This window comes from Uranotaenia lowii, chromosome 2 (genome assembly GCF_029784155.1).
Source record: "Uranotaenia lowii strain MFRU-FL chromosome 2, ASM2978415v1, whole genome shotgun sequence".
In the NCBI taxonomy this organism is placed as follows: domain Eukaryota; kingdom Metazoa; phylum Arthropoda; class Insecta; order Diptera; family Culicidae; genus Uranotaenia; species Uranotaenia lowii.
In genome coordinates, this window is record NC_073692.1 from 102,491,025 (window position 1) to 102,506,258 (window position 15,234).

The following is a 15,234-nucleotide window of genomic DNA, read 5'->3' on the forward strand; positions in this document are numbered from 1 at the left end:
TTCAAGATCAGGGATTCAACTCAAAACTCAAAATTCGGAATTATAATTTTAAATTTCCAAGTCAGAATTCAACAGTTCAAAAAATGTGTGAGAGGATTAAGATAAGTTTTGAAATGATAAACAACTCTGATCCCTCTTCAATTACTCTAAATTGAAAAAAACTCAACAAATTTAAAGGACTCTGAAAATAGGTTCGAGTATCATTCATAAATACAATTATGAAAAGAAAAAAACAATCATAGACAAACATGAAAATGATAGCTAAATTTTCAATCCAGAACTCTTTGTTACCAATTTGGAAATGTAAAAAGATGCTTATACAGTGAGCGAAATAGGAATAGCACCACTATGTGTTTTGCTTGTTAAAATATGAATGATTGAAAATCACCAAAATTTTCTTCTATAAATTGTTTTGAATTGTTTAACGGATTTATCAAGCATAAGTTTACTTTTTTTGGACGTTGCAATTGGCGTTGAGGACCAAAACTATGAAAAAAGGGTGCGAAATAAGAATAGCACCACTTGTGTTTATCAACAAAAACAAGATTATTTCTAAAAATTTACTGTGTAAAAGTGAATAATAATGCTTCTATGAGTTATCTGAATAGATAACTGTATTTTAAGGAGTTTTCTAGAGTTTCAAAGATTTTCAAAGGTTTTAAAAGAGAGTTTTAAGAAATGCTCTTCTAGAACTAAGGAATTTGATACTTGAGCTGTAATACTTTATCAAACTGCTTTATTTCTTCATTATCATTCATTATTATGATGCAAATTGACGAAACATCGATTTGAGGCTGAATTTGAATGAAAAAAACAGGCTTAAAATTCAAAAATACTAATGTTTTTAAATAGTCAAACTCTATTTCTCTAGTTTCAAGTCATAGATGCCAGCACTACCTTGCAATAAAACCGAATTGATGCCCATTTTCGAATATCTGGGATTAATTTAGGTGTGCTGGATGATTTTGGTCAAGAAATAAGTACTTGGAACCGTGTGACCGCCTTGGAAATTCTAAGATCACTATATCAAAAAATAAGAATTTCATCAAGGACCCATAAAAGTGAATTTCTTGGACCGATAATCAGAATAATATTGAACTTTCCGATGGAGCTTGATAAACCAGATAACAAGCAGTATTATTGGTATGATTTCAAATTGAATCGGAAGTTGAGATGAGCAGGAATTTTGGCGGTGTTATATTTTTGTGCTGGTGTTTTTTTTGCAAATCCGGAAAAGATTTCTGCAGCGTGAACTCCAACAAAACTGTGTTGGAAAACTACCTCGAAATGATGAATATGGGCCTAAATAAACCTGAAAAATCAATATAGAGACTTAATTTTATTTTAACGGCAAGATTGTACCGCCATCTATGACTTGAAACTGGAAAAAGTAATGTTTATTGAAAAAATCTAAGTTTATGAATTCCAACCTGTTTTTTTTTCTGATTTAAAATATACCGAAAATGTTTGGTTCGTCATTTCACGTCATTTTAACGAAGAAAGTAAGTAGTTTGGTAAAGAATTACAGCTCAAATATCAAATTCCTTAGTTCTAGAAGAGCATATCTTAAAACTCTCTTTTAAAACCTTTGAAAATCTTTGGAATTCTAGAAAACTCCTTAAAATGCAGTAAACTATTCAAATAATTCGTAGAAGCATTATTATTCACTTTTACACAGTAAATTTTTAGAAATAATCTTGTTTTTGTTGATAAACACAAGTGGTGCTATTCTTATTTCGCACCCTTTTTTCATAGTTTTGGTCCTCAACGCCAATTGCAACGTCCAAAAAAAGTAAACTTATGCTTGATATATCCGTTTAACAATTCAAAACAATTTATAGAAGAAAATTTTGGTGATTTTCAATCATTCATATTTTAACAAGCAAAACACATAGTGGTGCTATTCTTATTTCGCTCACTGTAGGTATTTATTTGAATTTTCCAGTGATAGTGTTCGATTCAAGAGTTAAATACAATAAAATCATCTATACGCACGGCACGGTGTTTTTTGTAGCTTAATAATAATAATGAATTTGACATCGCTAAAAATTTGCTGAGTTAGAATGAAACCATCTCCTATCAAACTGTTTGAAAAAAAAAAACATCACGGGGTCCAGATCTATTTTTTCAAGTTGTGCATTCAATATCAACTTTTTTCGATTACTGGTCATAATTTATCCAGAAAAATTAGAATTAAACGTTGAATATGTTTAGATTTCTGTGAAATTTTTCGAAAATTTTGAATGAACTGATTTCTCTCTCTACAAAAAATTAGAATATTCCAGCGATAATTTCCTCAAAGTAGTCCTATGACTTTTTAGCAACACTGTACAGAATTTTTATGAGCTTTTTTATGAGGGTGTGTTTAAGTCGATAGAAGACTTTTTTTTGTTTCGATTATAGTCGTTTTACCATCATTATGGCATTCGCGACTTTATCAACGTTACAGTTGGCGGATCGTTATTGAAAAAATTATCCGGTACAACTGTGTTCGATGTTTGCTCTTGGGCTCGAACTCGCGGACATCTGCTCAGGAGACAACAGACCTTCCAACTGAGCTATATCTCAAGCCCATCGATAGAAGACAAAAATGTTAAAATGATTCAACATTGCATGGTACTTCACTCAAAATATGCAAAATTGTGTTTTGATTCAAGTGTCTAAGAGAAAAAATAATCCTGGAATTTGAATGTTTAAAAAGACCCATGGTATAAAACAAAATAACAAAATTATTGTAATAAAATTAATTATTTTTACTTATTTCTTTTCGATACCACAAGGAAACAAAATTTACGTTTTCCCGTTTGCCCACGGTTTTTGAGTTTCAAGGGTTAACTTTTGGAATTTTTAAGCAACATTTTAGAACATTTCTAAATATTCAAATCGATGGTTTCGGATCAATGATCAACTTTTTCGAAGAACGCGAGTAACTTATACTTCTGAGAAAACTGAGACTTCCTTAAAGCTATGAGAATTTAAGGATATTTTGGAATATTTTTTTTATTGAAAATGTCCAAAATGTCAATAAGTTGTTAACTTAATTTAAATCTTTGATAGCGAAAGCTCGTAAATGTTCTTCAGTGATGTCAGAAATAGTTACATTTTTTCTATTGCTTTTTAAAAAAAAACTGCTTTTTAAGAAACTAAAGGGTGATACGGTCAAAATTTGGTCTAGGGAAAACGCGTGTCAATCGGTGAAATCGTTTATTTAAAAAATCAAATTAAATTTTTTTTTCAAGATTAATTAGTATAAAATTCAGGAAAAATATTCAGTTAGGCCTCCGCTTTTCCAAATCCGAATTGTCGCTTAACCCCTGCCATCAGATTTTGTACAGCCACCTTGTCCACCTTCTTCGCCGCAGAAAGTCAGTTTGCCTTGAACTGCTGCTCGTCCTTAGCAGTTTTTTTTGGTCTTCTTTAGGTTCCGCTTGACGCCCAGTATTTCTCAATTGGGTGGAGCTCTGGCGTGTTGGGAGGGTTCTTGTCCTTGGGAACCACCTGCACGTTGTTGGCGGCGTACCACTCCATGGCCTTTTTACCGTAATGACAAGATGCCAAATCCGGCCAAAACAGTACGGAACAACCTTGTTTCTTCAGGAAAGGCAGCAGACGTTTATTCAAACACTTTTTCACGTAAATTTCTTGGTTGACAGTCCCGTAAGCTATGAAAATGCTGCTTTTCAAGCCACAGGTACTGAAATAACGGGAAAAACTGGAAATAACCAAGAATTTCAAAATGAAAAAGCTGTGGGTAGAAATACTACAATTTGTTTCTTCAAATTGAAAAACTCGTTTCTGAAGGGTATATTGTATATGTGTGTATAAGACTGCCCCAATTTTGTATGGGAAATTCAAAACCTGTAAAATGTTATGCGCTGCAGGCTGAAATTGATCCTAGGCATAGTGCAAGATCTCATGCCAAATTTGGGCAGATCGGATACCGGGAAGGGGTAGCTCAACGAGCCTGAAGTTTGTATGGGATTTTGAGACATTTTGTACGGGAGAAACACAAAAACCAGTTTTTCATCAATAACTTTGGTTTCCTTCGACCGAAACGGGTTTTCTTGAAGCCTAAATTATGACAAATACTTTATCCGAAGACTGCAATTTGATTCGAATTAAGTTAAAAAAGTTATTAGGCTTCAAAAATGGGCTAATTTTTAAAGGGTGGTATCCATCATTGTTAATGAGTCGGTGCGATCGAACATTTCGTCGCTGCATAAACCGTGATGAATACCACCCTTAAAAAAGTTAGCCCATTTTTTAAGTCTAATAACTTTTTTATTTTAACTCAAATCGATTTGCAGTCTTCGGATAAAATATTTGTCATAATTTGGGCTTTAAGAAAACCCATTTTTTAAAGGAATCGGCCGAAGGAAACCAAAGTCATTAATGATAAACTGGATTTTCATGTTTCTCCCTAGCAAAATGTCTAAAATCCCATACAAACTTCAGGCTCGTTGAGCGACCCCTTCCCGTTATCCGATCTGGCCCAAATTTGGCATGAGATCTTGCACTAGGCCTAGGATTAATTTTAAACTGCAGCACATAACTTTTTCAAAAGTCAGGTCATTTGAGGCACTCTAGTGTGTATGCTTCTCGTTGCAAAACTCGATTTTTTCAGCACTCGGAGTTATTATCCAACTTGAAAAGCTCCTTGCGTATCTCACCTGCGCTATTTTTTTTTTACTTCGGAAAATGATATGACCGATTTCAATGCATTAATTATTTTCTTCATCCGTCTCCCCCACATTACCTTCCGCCTTCAGCCCGTCGCCGAGGAACCATTCCGCATCGCCATGGAGCTGGACGACTTGCCAAAGGAGACACTGAAGCGATTAATCTTCGAGGAGACGCTTCGATTCAACCACAACGATACCCTGCCAGATAGCATGTAATTTCCTGGCGGTGGTGGCGGTCGACGGCAGAACCGTTTTTCCCAACAACTACAACTACAACAACACCTTCATCCGGCACCTGCCGAAAAACTACCCTTTTTGCCCCGCTGATAGCCTCCTTACCTTGAGAACGAACGTTGAAGGAGAACGAAACGTTGCCTGACGTGGTGCAGCAGCAGCAGCAGCAGTTCATTCACGGAAGACCAAATTGAGACGAAGAAAACGGAACTAGCAAGCATAACTACCGTTGATAGTATCTTCAAGCTGCACACACAGAACAGCTCACAACGGCGAGTTCAATTTTTCTGTAGAAATTTATCATTTTTACTTTACTTTGCTGCAATATTTCCATCTGCTGAGACATGTACGTGTTAGATTGTGTGGGTTCGTGTGTGTGATTCAGTGTGTTCGTACGAGCACCACTCGGTTGTGTTGTGTCTATTAGCATGAAGGCGGAGTTCCGGTTCCGGTCTACATGTTCCCTCTTATATCCACTATGACTATTATTGTGCCCTAGAATTGATGCATTTGGAAACTGGTTCACAGCCAGTTGTGAAGGCAGGCAGGCAGGAGTCCCGGAAAGTATCTAGACCGTAGTACGTTCACCGGTGCTATCCTTGGGAGCATTTCAGGAGAATCAGGTTGCTGCCACAAGACAACAGATGAAAATAAGAAAACGCAAATGACTGAATGTAGGAAATCATTGGTAGCAGGCCATGAAGCATCACAAGATTTTTTTTCCCTGTTTGATTTATCACCACCGCAGCACATCATCTCTCCCATTGAACCCATCGAACAGGCAATCAATTGCTGTTGTTTTGCCTTGCATATACATACACATAAATGGAAATCAATCAACGTAAACGGTAAGCGTAAAATAGTTCTAGCAGATAATGTGTATGATCAAATGAGGATAATTATTTTAGAAGAAAAAATCAACAATGAGTAATGCAAAAGTAAGAAGAAAAACTACACAACAGTATAAACGAATCGTCAAAAACAAACACTAGGTTACTGCGATTGCTCTGCAAACAATAACATCAACAACAATGTTTTGTTAACGATTTGTTTCGCATGCTTTGGATAATCACTTCCTAGTATTGTATAAATTTTTATCCCTAGGCTGATTTTCTCCCGCGCCCGCATTGCGGTTTAGTAAATTGAAACCCTAGTTATTACCGCATATCATGGAAGCGAGTTACATTTTAAATCTATAAGCAAAAGTAAAAGTATTGTTTTTTAAGTTTTACTATCCCAAGCATGTTCGCGGAACCGAGTAATTATTTTACACAAGATCAAATCAAAACTGTGTAGTAGGGCAAGTGAGCTCCATACATAAATAACATAATTCTAGCCAATCAATCAACTTTGCAGTGTCTTTTTTTTGTTGAACTGACCATGATGGTAGCTTTTTTTTTGTAAGATAGGAACTAGCAAATCATCAGTTTTTATAGTCGATTTTTTTCATCCGAGTGAAATTGTGAATGTTTGTTTCGAGACATAAAAAAAACATTGTAATCAGGCGCAATTTGAAAAAGTCACTGAATAAAAAACTGAAAAAGGTAACGAAAAAACCAACGAGTGGTAGTTGTTCTTCGCCGCGGCTGAGAGAGGTAATTGGAACGCAATAGTCTGATTAGAGAATGTCAAAATCTTCGAAAAAGGAAAGTTTATTCCACGTTTTTGTGTTAATATTCTAAAACATGTAAAAAAACACCTATAATTTCAAATTCAAAGAAAAGAAATGAAATCGGACAACATTGATGGGGTTCCTTGATGTGGTTAAATTGTGTGTGTGTGTGAACACAAAACAATTGTTCCGAACGCTTCTATGATTTTTGTACATTGTCCGAACTTATCCGATAGCAATATTTTTGAAATACCGTTCCTAACAGAAGGCGTTCGTTTTCGGTGAACACATAATCTTGCATCATCGTAGAGTGTTCACTTGTACGTGTTGATGTTGTTTTCTTGGTTAAAACTGTTTTTTTGTTTCAAAATCGAATGAAATGTGAAATTTTGACGCCTCTTTTCAACAGGCAGCTATTAGGATTTGGTGTGCAACACAAGCTGCATCCCGGATGGCACAATTTTCGATGGACGACACGAGGATTTTTTTTTAATATTCTTAGTTGAATTCAAATTTAATTTCAACCTAATCCAAACTAGATTCTGAGTCAATATCAATTTCTAAGCTAAATTGAAAAAAATCTGAATTTATTTTTCGATTTTGGGGTATGTATTGTCAAATTTAAGGCTTGTAAGGAGTGTATTCGAGAAAAATACTTTGTTTCGTGAAAAACTTTTGAATGCATGGATGGAATTTGATGAAATTTTCAGTGAAGGTACCTAGTAATGTAATGTGTACGTGAACAAAATTTGGTGACAATCTGTCAAGTAGTTTTTGAGATAGCGTCCAATATTGAAGTTCATTGACAAAATTTTTTGGGCAGGATCGAGAAAAATCTAGGAAAGTCCCAGTGGGAGACCCAAAAACAGCTGGAAATCAAGAAATTCGACCAAAGTTTACATGGAAGATTGTTGATTCCATGAAGTAAGAGGAATGTGAGAGGTTTTTTCAAGCTCAATCCGAAAATATCAATGAGGAAGTGACAATTAAGTCATTTTATTGACTGGTTCGTCAAACAAACAAAATACGGTGGTAAATTCGTTCGCAAAATATTTGGACTGCTTGTGGAGAGATATTCTTTAAAATTTCGTAATGGACAGCAAAACGAACTCTTTAGCGGTCATTTGGCAGGTGTCCAACTTTTCGTTGACAAGTCTCGCCTGTATTTCCCGGAGATAAACAAGGAGAAAAAACTGAAAAAATTATGTCTAGAGCTTGAGGAGGCTTATGATCTGCGGAAACTGCAAATTACTCATTCTTTCATAACGATTGACAGGATGAATGGCTAAAAATACAAAGAAGACTATCTCCAAATGCGACCGTTTTCTCTGCAAAGCTCTTCGATGGGTCCCACAAAGTTTTTACTCTGTTTAAGTTGGATCTGGAATCGTGCCATTACGCAAAAACGGTGGTTGAGTGATAAAAAGTCAAATATGTTGTTTTTGTGCCGAAGGAGGACAATCGGCTAAATTTGTTATAACTTCGACCAAATTCAAATGTTGGAGTTATTTTGAAGGTCAAGCTTCAGGAAACAGTAAACGTAATCAAAAATTGCCCTGATAGCATATCATAGCATAGTATGGGGTGAATACCCTCATCTGGCATTGGCTGATACAAGAGGTACAACTGATAATCATAACCATCACATGATGCCAAAATAAGTACCTGGATTCAGTTCTCATTCCAAGTGTTACTTTTGAAAATCAGTGTGGTACCATATTGCACACCGCGACAAGTTAATGTAATCATCGTAGGGAAGATCTGAAACAGCAAAACAAACTCTTCAGGTGCAGAGAACTCATACGACCCAGAAAGCTGTTTCAGAAGGGGTCTGGAAGGGTACAATATAGGAAATCCCACTTGGCGAATAGGATTGAAAAGTTTCAACATAAAACAATCTCACCAAAATCCACTGTCAGCCGGTAGTAACTTCAATTTCAATTTTCAATTCCTTTTCATCTTCACTATTAGGCACAAATTAAACTGATCAATTTATGTTTCAAGATTCTTGAAAAATTTACAGCCGAAAAAAACAACCGTCATCGACAGCCACAGCCTACCAAGTTTCCAACGTAATCAAAAATTGCCTTGATTTGAAAAAAGGTGGTTTATACATTATAGATGACGCACGTATTGCTCAAAAATTAAAGTCGAAAAATTTCTTCATTGGAAGCTATCTCAGAAACCACTTGACAGAACATCACAAAAATTTGCATATGTAAACATTACATTACCAGGTAAGTTCGCATAAAATGTCATCAGTGGGGTGTGGTGAAAAGGGCAGACGTTGAACAGCTAGAATCCAGAGGCTCGGAATTGCCGACAGACGGAACAGTCGAAGAACAGTGGTGTGGAATCAAGAATGCCTTTATCACGACGAGACATGGTACTCACGGTAAAGTTAGTGGAAGACGAAGTGAATGGATGTCGGATGAAACATGGAGGATGATCGATGATCGGAGAACGGCGAAAGTCGGAATTGAGCAGGCATGTACCGGGTCAGCCAAAGCAGTCGCCCGCTCCCTATATGCGGAGCTGGAAAAGGCAGTTAAACGAGCTTGTAGACGAGACAAGAGAGCCTGGACAAACTCCCCAGCCGAAGAGGGAGAAAGAGCCGCCGCCAATGGAGATATCCGACTACTTTATGACATTTCTCGCCGCCTTTGTGGTGCAAGGACTAATGCTAGAATGCCGCTAAAAGACCGAGCAGGTCAGTTGTTGACCGATCGAACAGATCAGCTCAAACGATGAACTGAGCACTTCGAAGAACTCTTCCGAGTCACGAATAGCGATGGCCAACAGAACCCGCAGCTCGAAGCGCCAACAGTATGTAAGTCGCATAAATGACGTCAACTCGGAAGCGCCCTCGCTGGCTAAAATAGAAGCGGCCACAGGGATGTATCTTATCACCGCTACTTTTTCTAAACTTAATGGATGAGATTCTGACACCGAACCGAGGATTGCCGTGGAATCCTTCAACAATTGAGCAACTGACCGACCTTGACCTGGCTGACGATATTGTTTTGCTCGCTCAAACACAACCGGATATGCAGAGCAAACTCTCCACCTCACCGAAAGCTCCAAGACAGCAGGTCTCAAAGTCAATGTCGGAAAGACCAAGTCGATGGAGATCAACACAGCAAATTCCTCCAGTTTCATGGTAGCTGGGCAACAGGTTGAGAAAGTGGAGTGTTTCCAATATCTTGGTAGCCAGATAACGCCTGATGGTGGAACCGAGAAAGACATCGAAATCCGGATCAGAAAAGCTCGATTTGCATTTGTGAGTCTCCGGAACATCTGGCGCTCACGTGAGATATCTCTACGAACGAAAATTCGAATCTTTAACTCTAACGTCAAATCCGTATTGTTGTACGGGTGCGAAACTTGGTGCACATATGCGGTAACGACGCGAAAACTGCACGTATTTGTAAATCGCTGTCTGTGGAATATCATCCGCGCTTGGTTGCCTGGAAACTGGATCGCAAATGAGGAACTATATCGCCGGTGTCATCATGGGCGCTAGAAATCGAGATTCCGGAACGTAAGTGGAGACGGATTAAGCATGAGGAGAGAAACGTTTCCTATAAATACTGCAATTCGTCCTACGAGATATGAATTCAACCATTTATTCTGTGGATTAGGAAGACTGGATCGGAGTCAGTTCATGTGATACATCATTCAGAAGTGTCTCTTTGGTCAGTTCGGCGAGACAAGTTATAGGCATCCATGAATTTTGGATATTTTTACCGAAAAGGTTATAGTTCTGTAAAACATAAGGTTTGGTAATGTTTACCAAAATACCAGCAAAAAAGCAATGTTAACTTTGAATGTTTTTTGGAAAACCAAAAAAAAGAATTTGTGATGAGCTCGAATCACTTAATTCGTAATTTTCAAGCTAATTCCAATTTTGTTCCATTCATAGGCTCAGTGTTGTTCTAGATATTTCATTGAATTGAATAAAACGGTTATCGTTCCCCGTATGACCCCAATATACTTGACCAGACAGAATACATTTTCCATTTAACGATTTTCATGGTAGCACAGCGGGCTCCTCTGCAATTTGGCCGGGAGCCAACTGTTGGTCGATTCTCGAAGCCATTTTCTCGTTCTGAAGGTTGCCTTTGAGAAATAAATCAGCTAAAATGCTGTTCATGCCCCCTTACAACATACATATGTACTTGAGCATGGAACAACCCTCGACAAAAAGGGAAATCAGCAACGATTGATCACTATTAAGTGGAGATAGATTTTTTTTTGTATCATAATTTGCAGCTTTATTTTAACTTTATTTCTTACTTAAGTAAAGTCCCCAAGTGATACGTTCATCCGAAATTTGAGCCACTTTCGTCAGCCAGCACTACCAATTTCATCAATCATATAAACTCCGTTGTACATTTAAAAGAATATTAAACAAAACAAATTCAAATATAGCTGTTGTGAAAATCAATCTATCTGGGATGTGTATTAAGATCTTTCTTGCTTTCTCAGAGTAAGGATTTCTTCTAAATTTCTCGGTTTTTTTTTCAAAATATTTACAATCAAATTCAACCATCACCAATTGAAGATACGCACATAAATTTTGAACAGCGAGCTTTCCAAAATTATGGAATGAACAAAATGAAAAATCTGAATCAAGAGTTTGTTTCCAACAAAGTGGAGCAAACTTGAATTGTTTAGCAATCAGGCTCATTTTTCATCTCCAAAATAAAATTAAAAAATCCCGAATCATTCCTTAAAAAAAACAAACGAAAAATCATCTTGTACAGTAATGTGTAAACAAACAAACAAAAACTCGGGCGTCTCAAAAAGTGTAATTAAAATGGAAAAAAGAAACAAATATTGCCGATTAAAAAAATGACACTGTATCATTCATGCTGTAGATATGGTCAACAAACAGGCATTATTCATTCGCAAACCAAAACAAAAAAAGAGGAAATAAGTTTAAAGTAAAATGAAACAAACGCAAATTCAAGTGAGAAAACAGAAAACAACGTGATATTTTAAAAGAGAAAAAAAAACTCGAATGACATTTGTCTGTCATTGTGTAACGATTATTACGCTAGGGATGTCAGCAGAAAAATTTATCGTTAGTAGGTATTACGAATGAACAAACTCTCTCAAATCTTGTAGTTAAACATTTGAAAATAGTTCACAATTCTATTGAGAAAAAAGTTTTTCCGTATTGTACAATTTTGTCAAAATCTCTAATTGTTCTCACATTTTTTTTATTTTCCATAGATAAAATATTGTATTGAAATGCTTTTGAAAGTAACGAATTTTAAACGCAGCATCTGAATCTAGTCCATCTAGTCAAACTGCATTTTACAATTGTATCATTTTGAAGATAGCCAATTACGGTTTAAAAATTTGAAGTATACTATAATCCAGTTGAACTTGCTTTTTTACATATTTAAAATCTTATTAAATGATATTTGAAATTCTATCGATTTTCTATTCCCGGTTGTGAGGTTTTATCCGGAGCAACTGTGGGATTTTTTCCGATTTTTTTTTAACAAAAGAAAACTCAACTTATACAATACAATGCTGCTATGTACAGATATTACAGTTATGAAACTAACAATGAAGAAAAAATCAAAGTATAAATACACACACACATCTATAGAGTAGGTTATCTCTTGTAGAATTTAAGTAAAAATGTCATCGTTGCAAATTGTGTACATTTGGTCAAACATTTTTCTCCATTCGTCATAGATATTAATTAAAAATATATATAGCTGTACAAAGAAAAAAAAAATAAAATCCACCGTCAACAAAAAATAACCATCAAAAATCACTAACGGATGCGGACAACCCGGCATCAAACAATTATCATTGTCAAGTCGAATTTTGTGCTCTTTATCTTGAGTGTAAGCAAATGTTATTCAGTGTGTCAATCGAAATGGACTCTTTGTATACAGTTTTAAGAAAAGAGAGAGATTACAGCAGTTTAAATTAGCCTGAAGAAGAACCCCTCATCCATCATCCATTCCATTTCACTCACTCGAGAGAGCAGCAGCAATCAGGCATATTAGGCAAACTTTCTTATTTGTAAAGCCCCTCAATCGAGGGACAGGCCATAGCACACGAAACTGGCGAAAAGCTTTCACGCAGTCAACCAAAAAAAACGTCGCAAGAAGAACAGAAACCCCAAACCAATGTTGCATATATAAACATAACTAAGAGTGATATCAAAAATGAGGAGAAAAACACAACTTACAAATTCGTGTAGCGATCAGAAGATGAAAAAAAAAAATGTTTTCTATATACATAGGATGAATGGTTGTTATTCTTTTCCCAGCAAAAATAATAAAAACAAACAAAGAAGTAAACAATTAAAAAAACACAAAACCAATGGTTAAGATGTGGAAAGATATGTATATCTTATTTTAATGTTTTCATTAAAAAAAAAACAAAATAAAAAACTTAACTAAAGCGCAGTCTATACTAAACAAGCAGATTAAACGTAGATACGATCGAATCAAATATATTGAAACAGCTACAACACTGAAAAAAAACAAGAAAGAGCGAGAGAAACAACTACCGAAAAATGCCATAAAGTAATGTGTTTAAACACTCAAAACAAGAAACAACAATAAAGTAAAACCTAAAGTAACAGCATATAAATTAAAAAAAAAACGACAGACGGCTTGAGAGCTAGTTATAAACAACACTTATCCGCTACCAATCAATAGGTACAAACAAAATTGATGGGAAAGAAATCTAGATGGAAGGTATATGAATTAAATTGATATATGATTAAGGAAGCTGAGTAGTTTTTGTTTTCTTCGTCCGAAATTTACTCCTATATATGTAAGCTTTCAATTTCGGATCTTTTTTTTTTGGTGAAAGGGAGATATGGTGCTATTACAGCTTTTGGTGTCTCCTATCACAAGTAACAAAAAATCATATCAAAGTTAATTCCAAGTTCATTTTTGTCTGGGTGAAGGATACTCGTTTAAAAAACACCTGTAAATATACCTATGACAGATTCTACGGACAAAAACCTGGGTATGCTGAATTTTTCCTCGAATGATGTTTTTCGTAAGATGGCTGCACTGGATGAATCGAAAGGACCTGGACCGGACGGCATTCACCCACTCTTGGTTGAAACGTTCGTCGCCACGCTCATTTTTGTAGTTTTACTAGCCGGGCCCAAAGAAATTTTCAGAGAGAAAAAGCAAAGAGGAAGAACTCCCATATTTGAAACGTGTGGTGAAGCTAAGCGGTTAACTCAAGTAAGAGAGCGTCACACGCTTTTTGATGTGACGGGGCCCCCCAGGAAATACACCCGTCACCCGAATATGGTTGCCGTGGCGACGAACGTGTTAAAAAATGTGCTGCTTCTCGTTCTCGTTGGAGGAGGCTGTATTTCCTGGGACCTGGAAAATTGCCTCGCTAACCCCAATTCATAAAGCAGGAAACATGAATAGAGAAGAAAATTATCGAGGAATTTCAATTCTCAGCTGTTTTCCGATAGTTTTTGAGAGCCTCGTTTATGATGTGTTGTATCAAACTGTGCAACATACCATCTCTGAAGATCAACATGGGTTCGTGAAACGTAGATCAACGACCACCAATCTCATGACGTACGTTTTGAAATTAGTTTGCAGGCTAGATAAACGTAAACAAGTCAATGCCGTATATGTAGACCTGAGTAAAGCCTTCGATAAGGTACCGCATGATTTGGCTGTAGAAAAAATGCGGCGATTGGGGTTTCCGCACTGGTTCTGCAACTGGATAAACTCGTACCTCGTAGGTCGAACTGCTTTCGTACGACTGGGCTCTGTTAACTCGTCTGCGTTTCAAATAACCTCGGGAGTGCCCAGGGGAGTCATCTGGGACCTCTGATATTCCTCCTCTTCATCAACGATTTGAATGCTATTCTTGAGTCGAAAAAACTGCTGTACGCCGATGATCTCAAAATTTTCCGAACAATCTCCTCGTTAGTCGATTGCTGCGCTCTCCAAAAGGACATTGACTGTCTTCTCACTTGGTGTAATCAGAACGGTCTGGCACCCAACATAACCAAATGTACTACCAATACGTTCACTCGACAACGAAGGCCTATTAGTTTCGAGTGAAACATGTCAACGACTATCCTTTGCAAAGGTTTGGTTCGAATCGCAGAACATCGGGCTCTAGGTCGTCTGTTGTGTTGGGTCGGATTTCTTGGCAAAGTGATCACCAATGGGCACACTTACTCTGAAATTCCTGAGTGGTCCTTCCAAAGCGAGTACTGGCCGGACAACCAGTACGGCAAAAGCCTGGATGGCTGGAGTTGAACCGTCAACACCATGTACCATCCATCCGGGTCGCATTGATGATCGGGAATGGGTCACTGAACTCAAAGATCGTTGCTCAACCGCAGCTGGGTCAGCTTGTAAAATGGGGTCACTCGGGGATAGCTACCGGTTTCAGCAACGACGTTGTTCTCGGGACTGGGATCAGATGGATTATCTGCTTATTCTGGTCGCGTAATGGATCTGCAGCGAGGGTTAGACCAGATGGTAGGGGGCTTAGCGCAATGTCAGGAGTGTTTATCGCCCGTCGAAAGCTGCGCTATCCTGGTCACGGCACCAAATGTTTGTGCAGACCATTTCGGATGGTAGGAAAAGACCTTTCTTATCGACGATCAAAATTGAAAAGACATCTCATTTTATTCATGCTGAACATTACAGTTTTTGGCGCCCTGATTCTCCATATTAT

At 37.0% G+C, this 15,234-nt stretch overlaps 1 protein-coding gene across 1 annotated transcript in view; it reads left to right on the forward strand.

Moving 5' to 3' along the window:
* LOC129744990 (mitogen-activated protein kinase 1-like) overlaps positions 1-11,274 on the forward strand; it is a 323,706-nt gene extending 312,432 nt beyond the window's left edge. Inside the window, exon 8 of the mRNA XM_055737813.1 lies at positions 4,770-11,274. Coding sequence (XP_055593788.1) covers positions 4,770-4,898 — 129 coding nt within the window. The 3' untranslated portion in view covers positions 4,899-11,274. The remainder of the gene's footprint in view (positions 1-4,769) is intronic.
* The last annotated feature ends 3,960 nt before the right edge of the window (positions 11,275-15,234 follow it).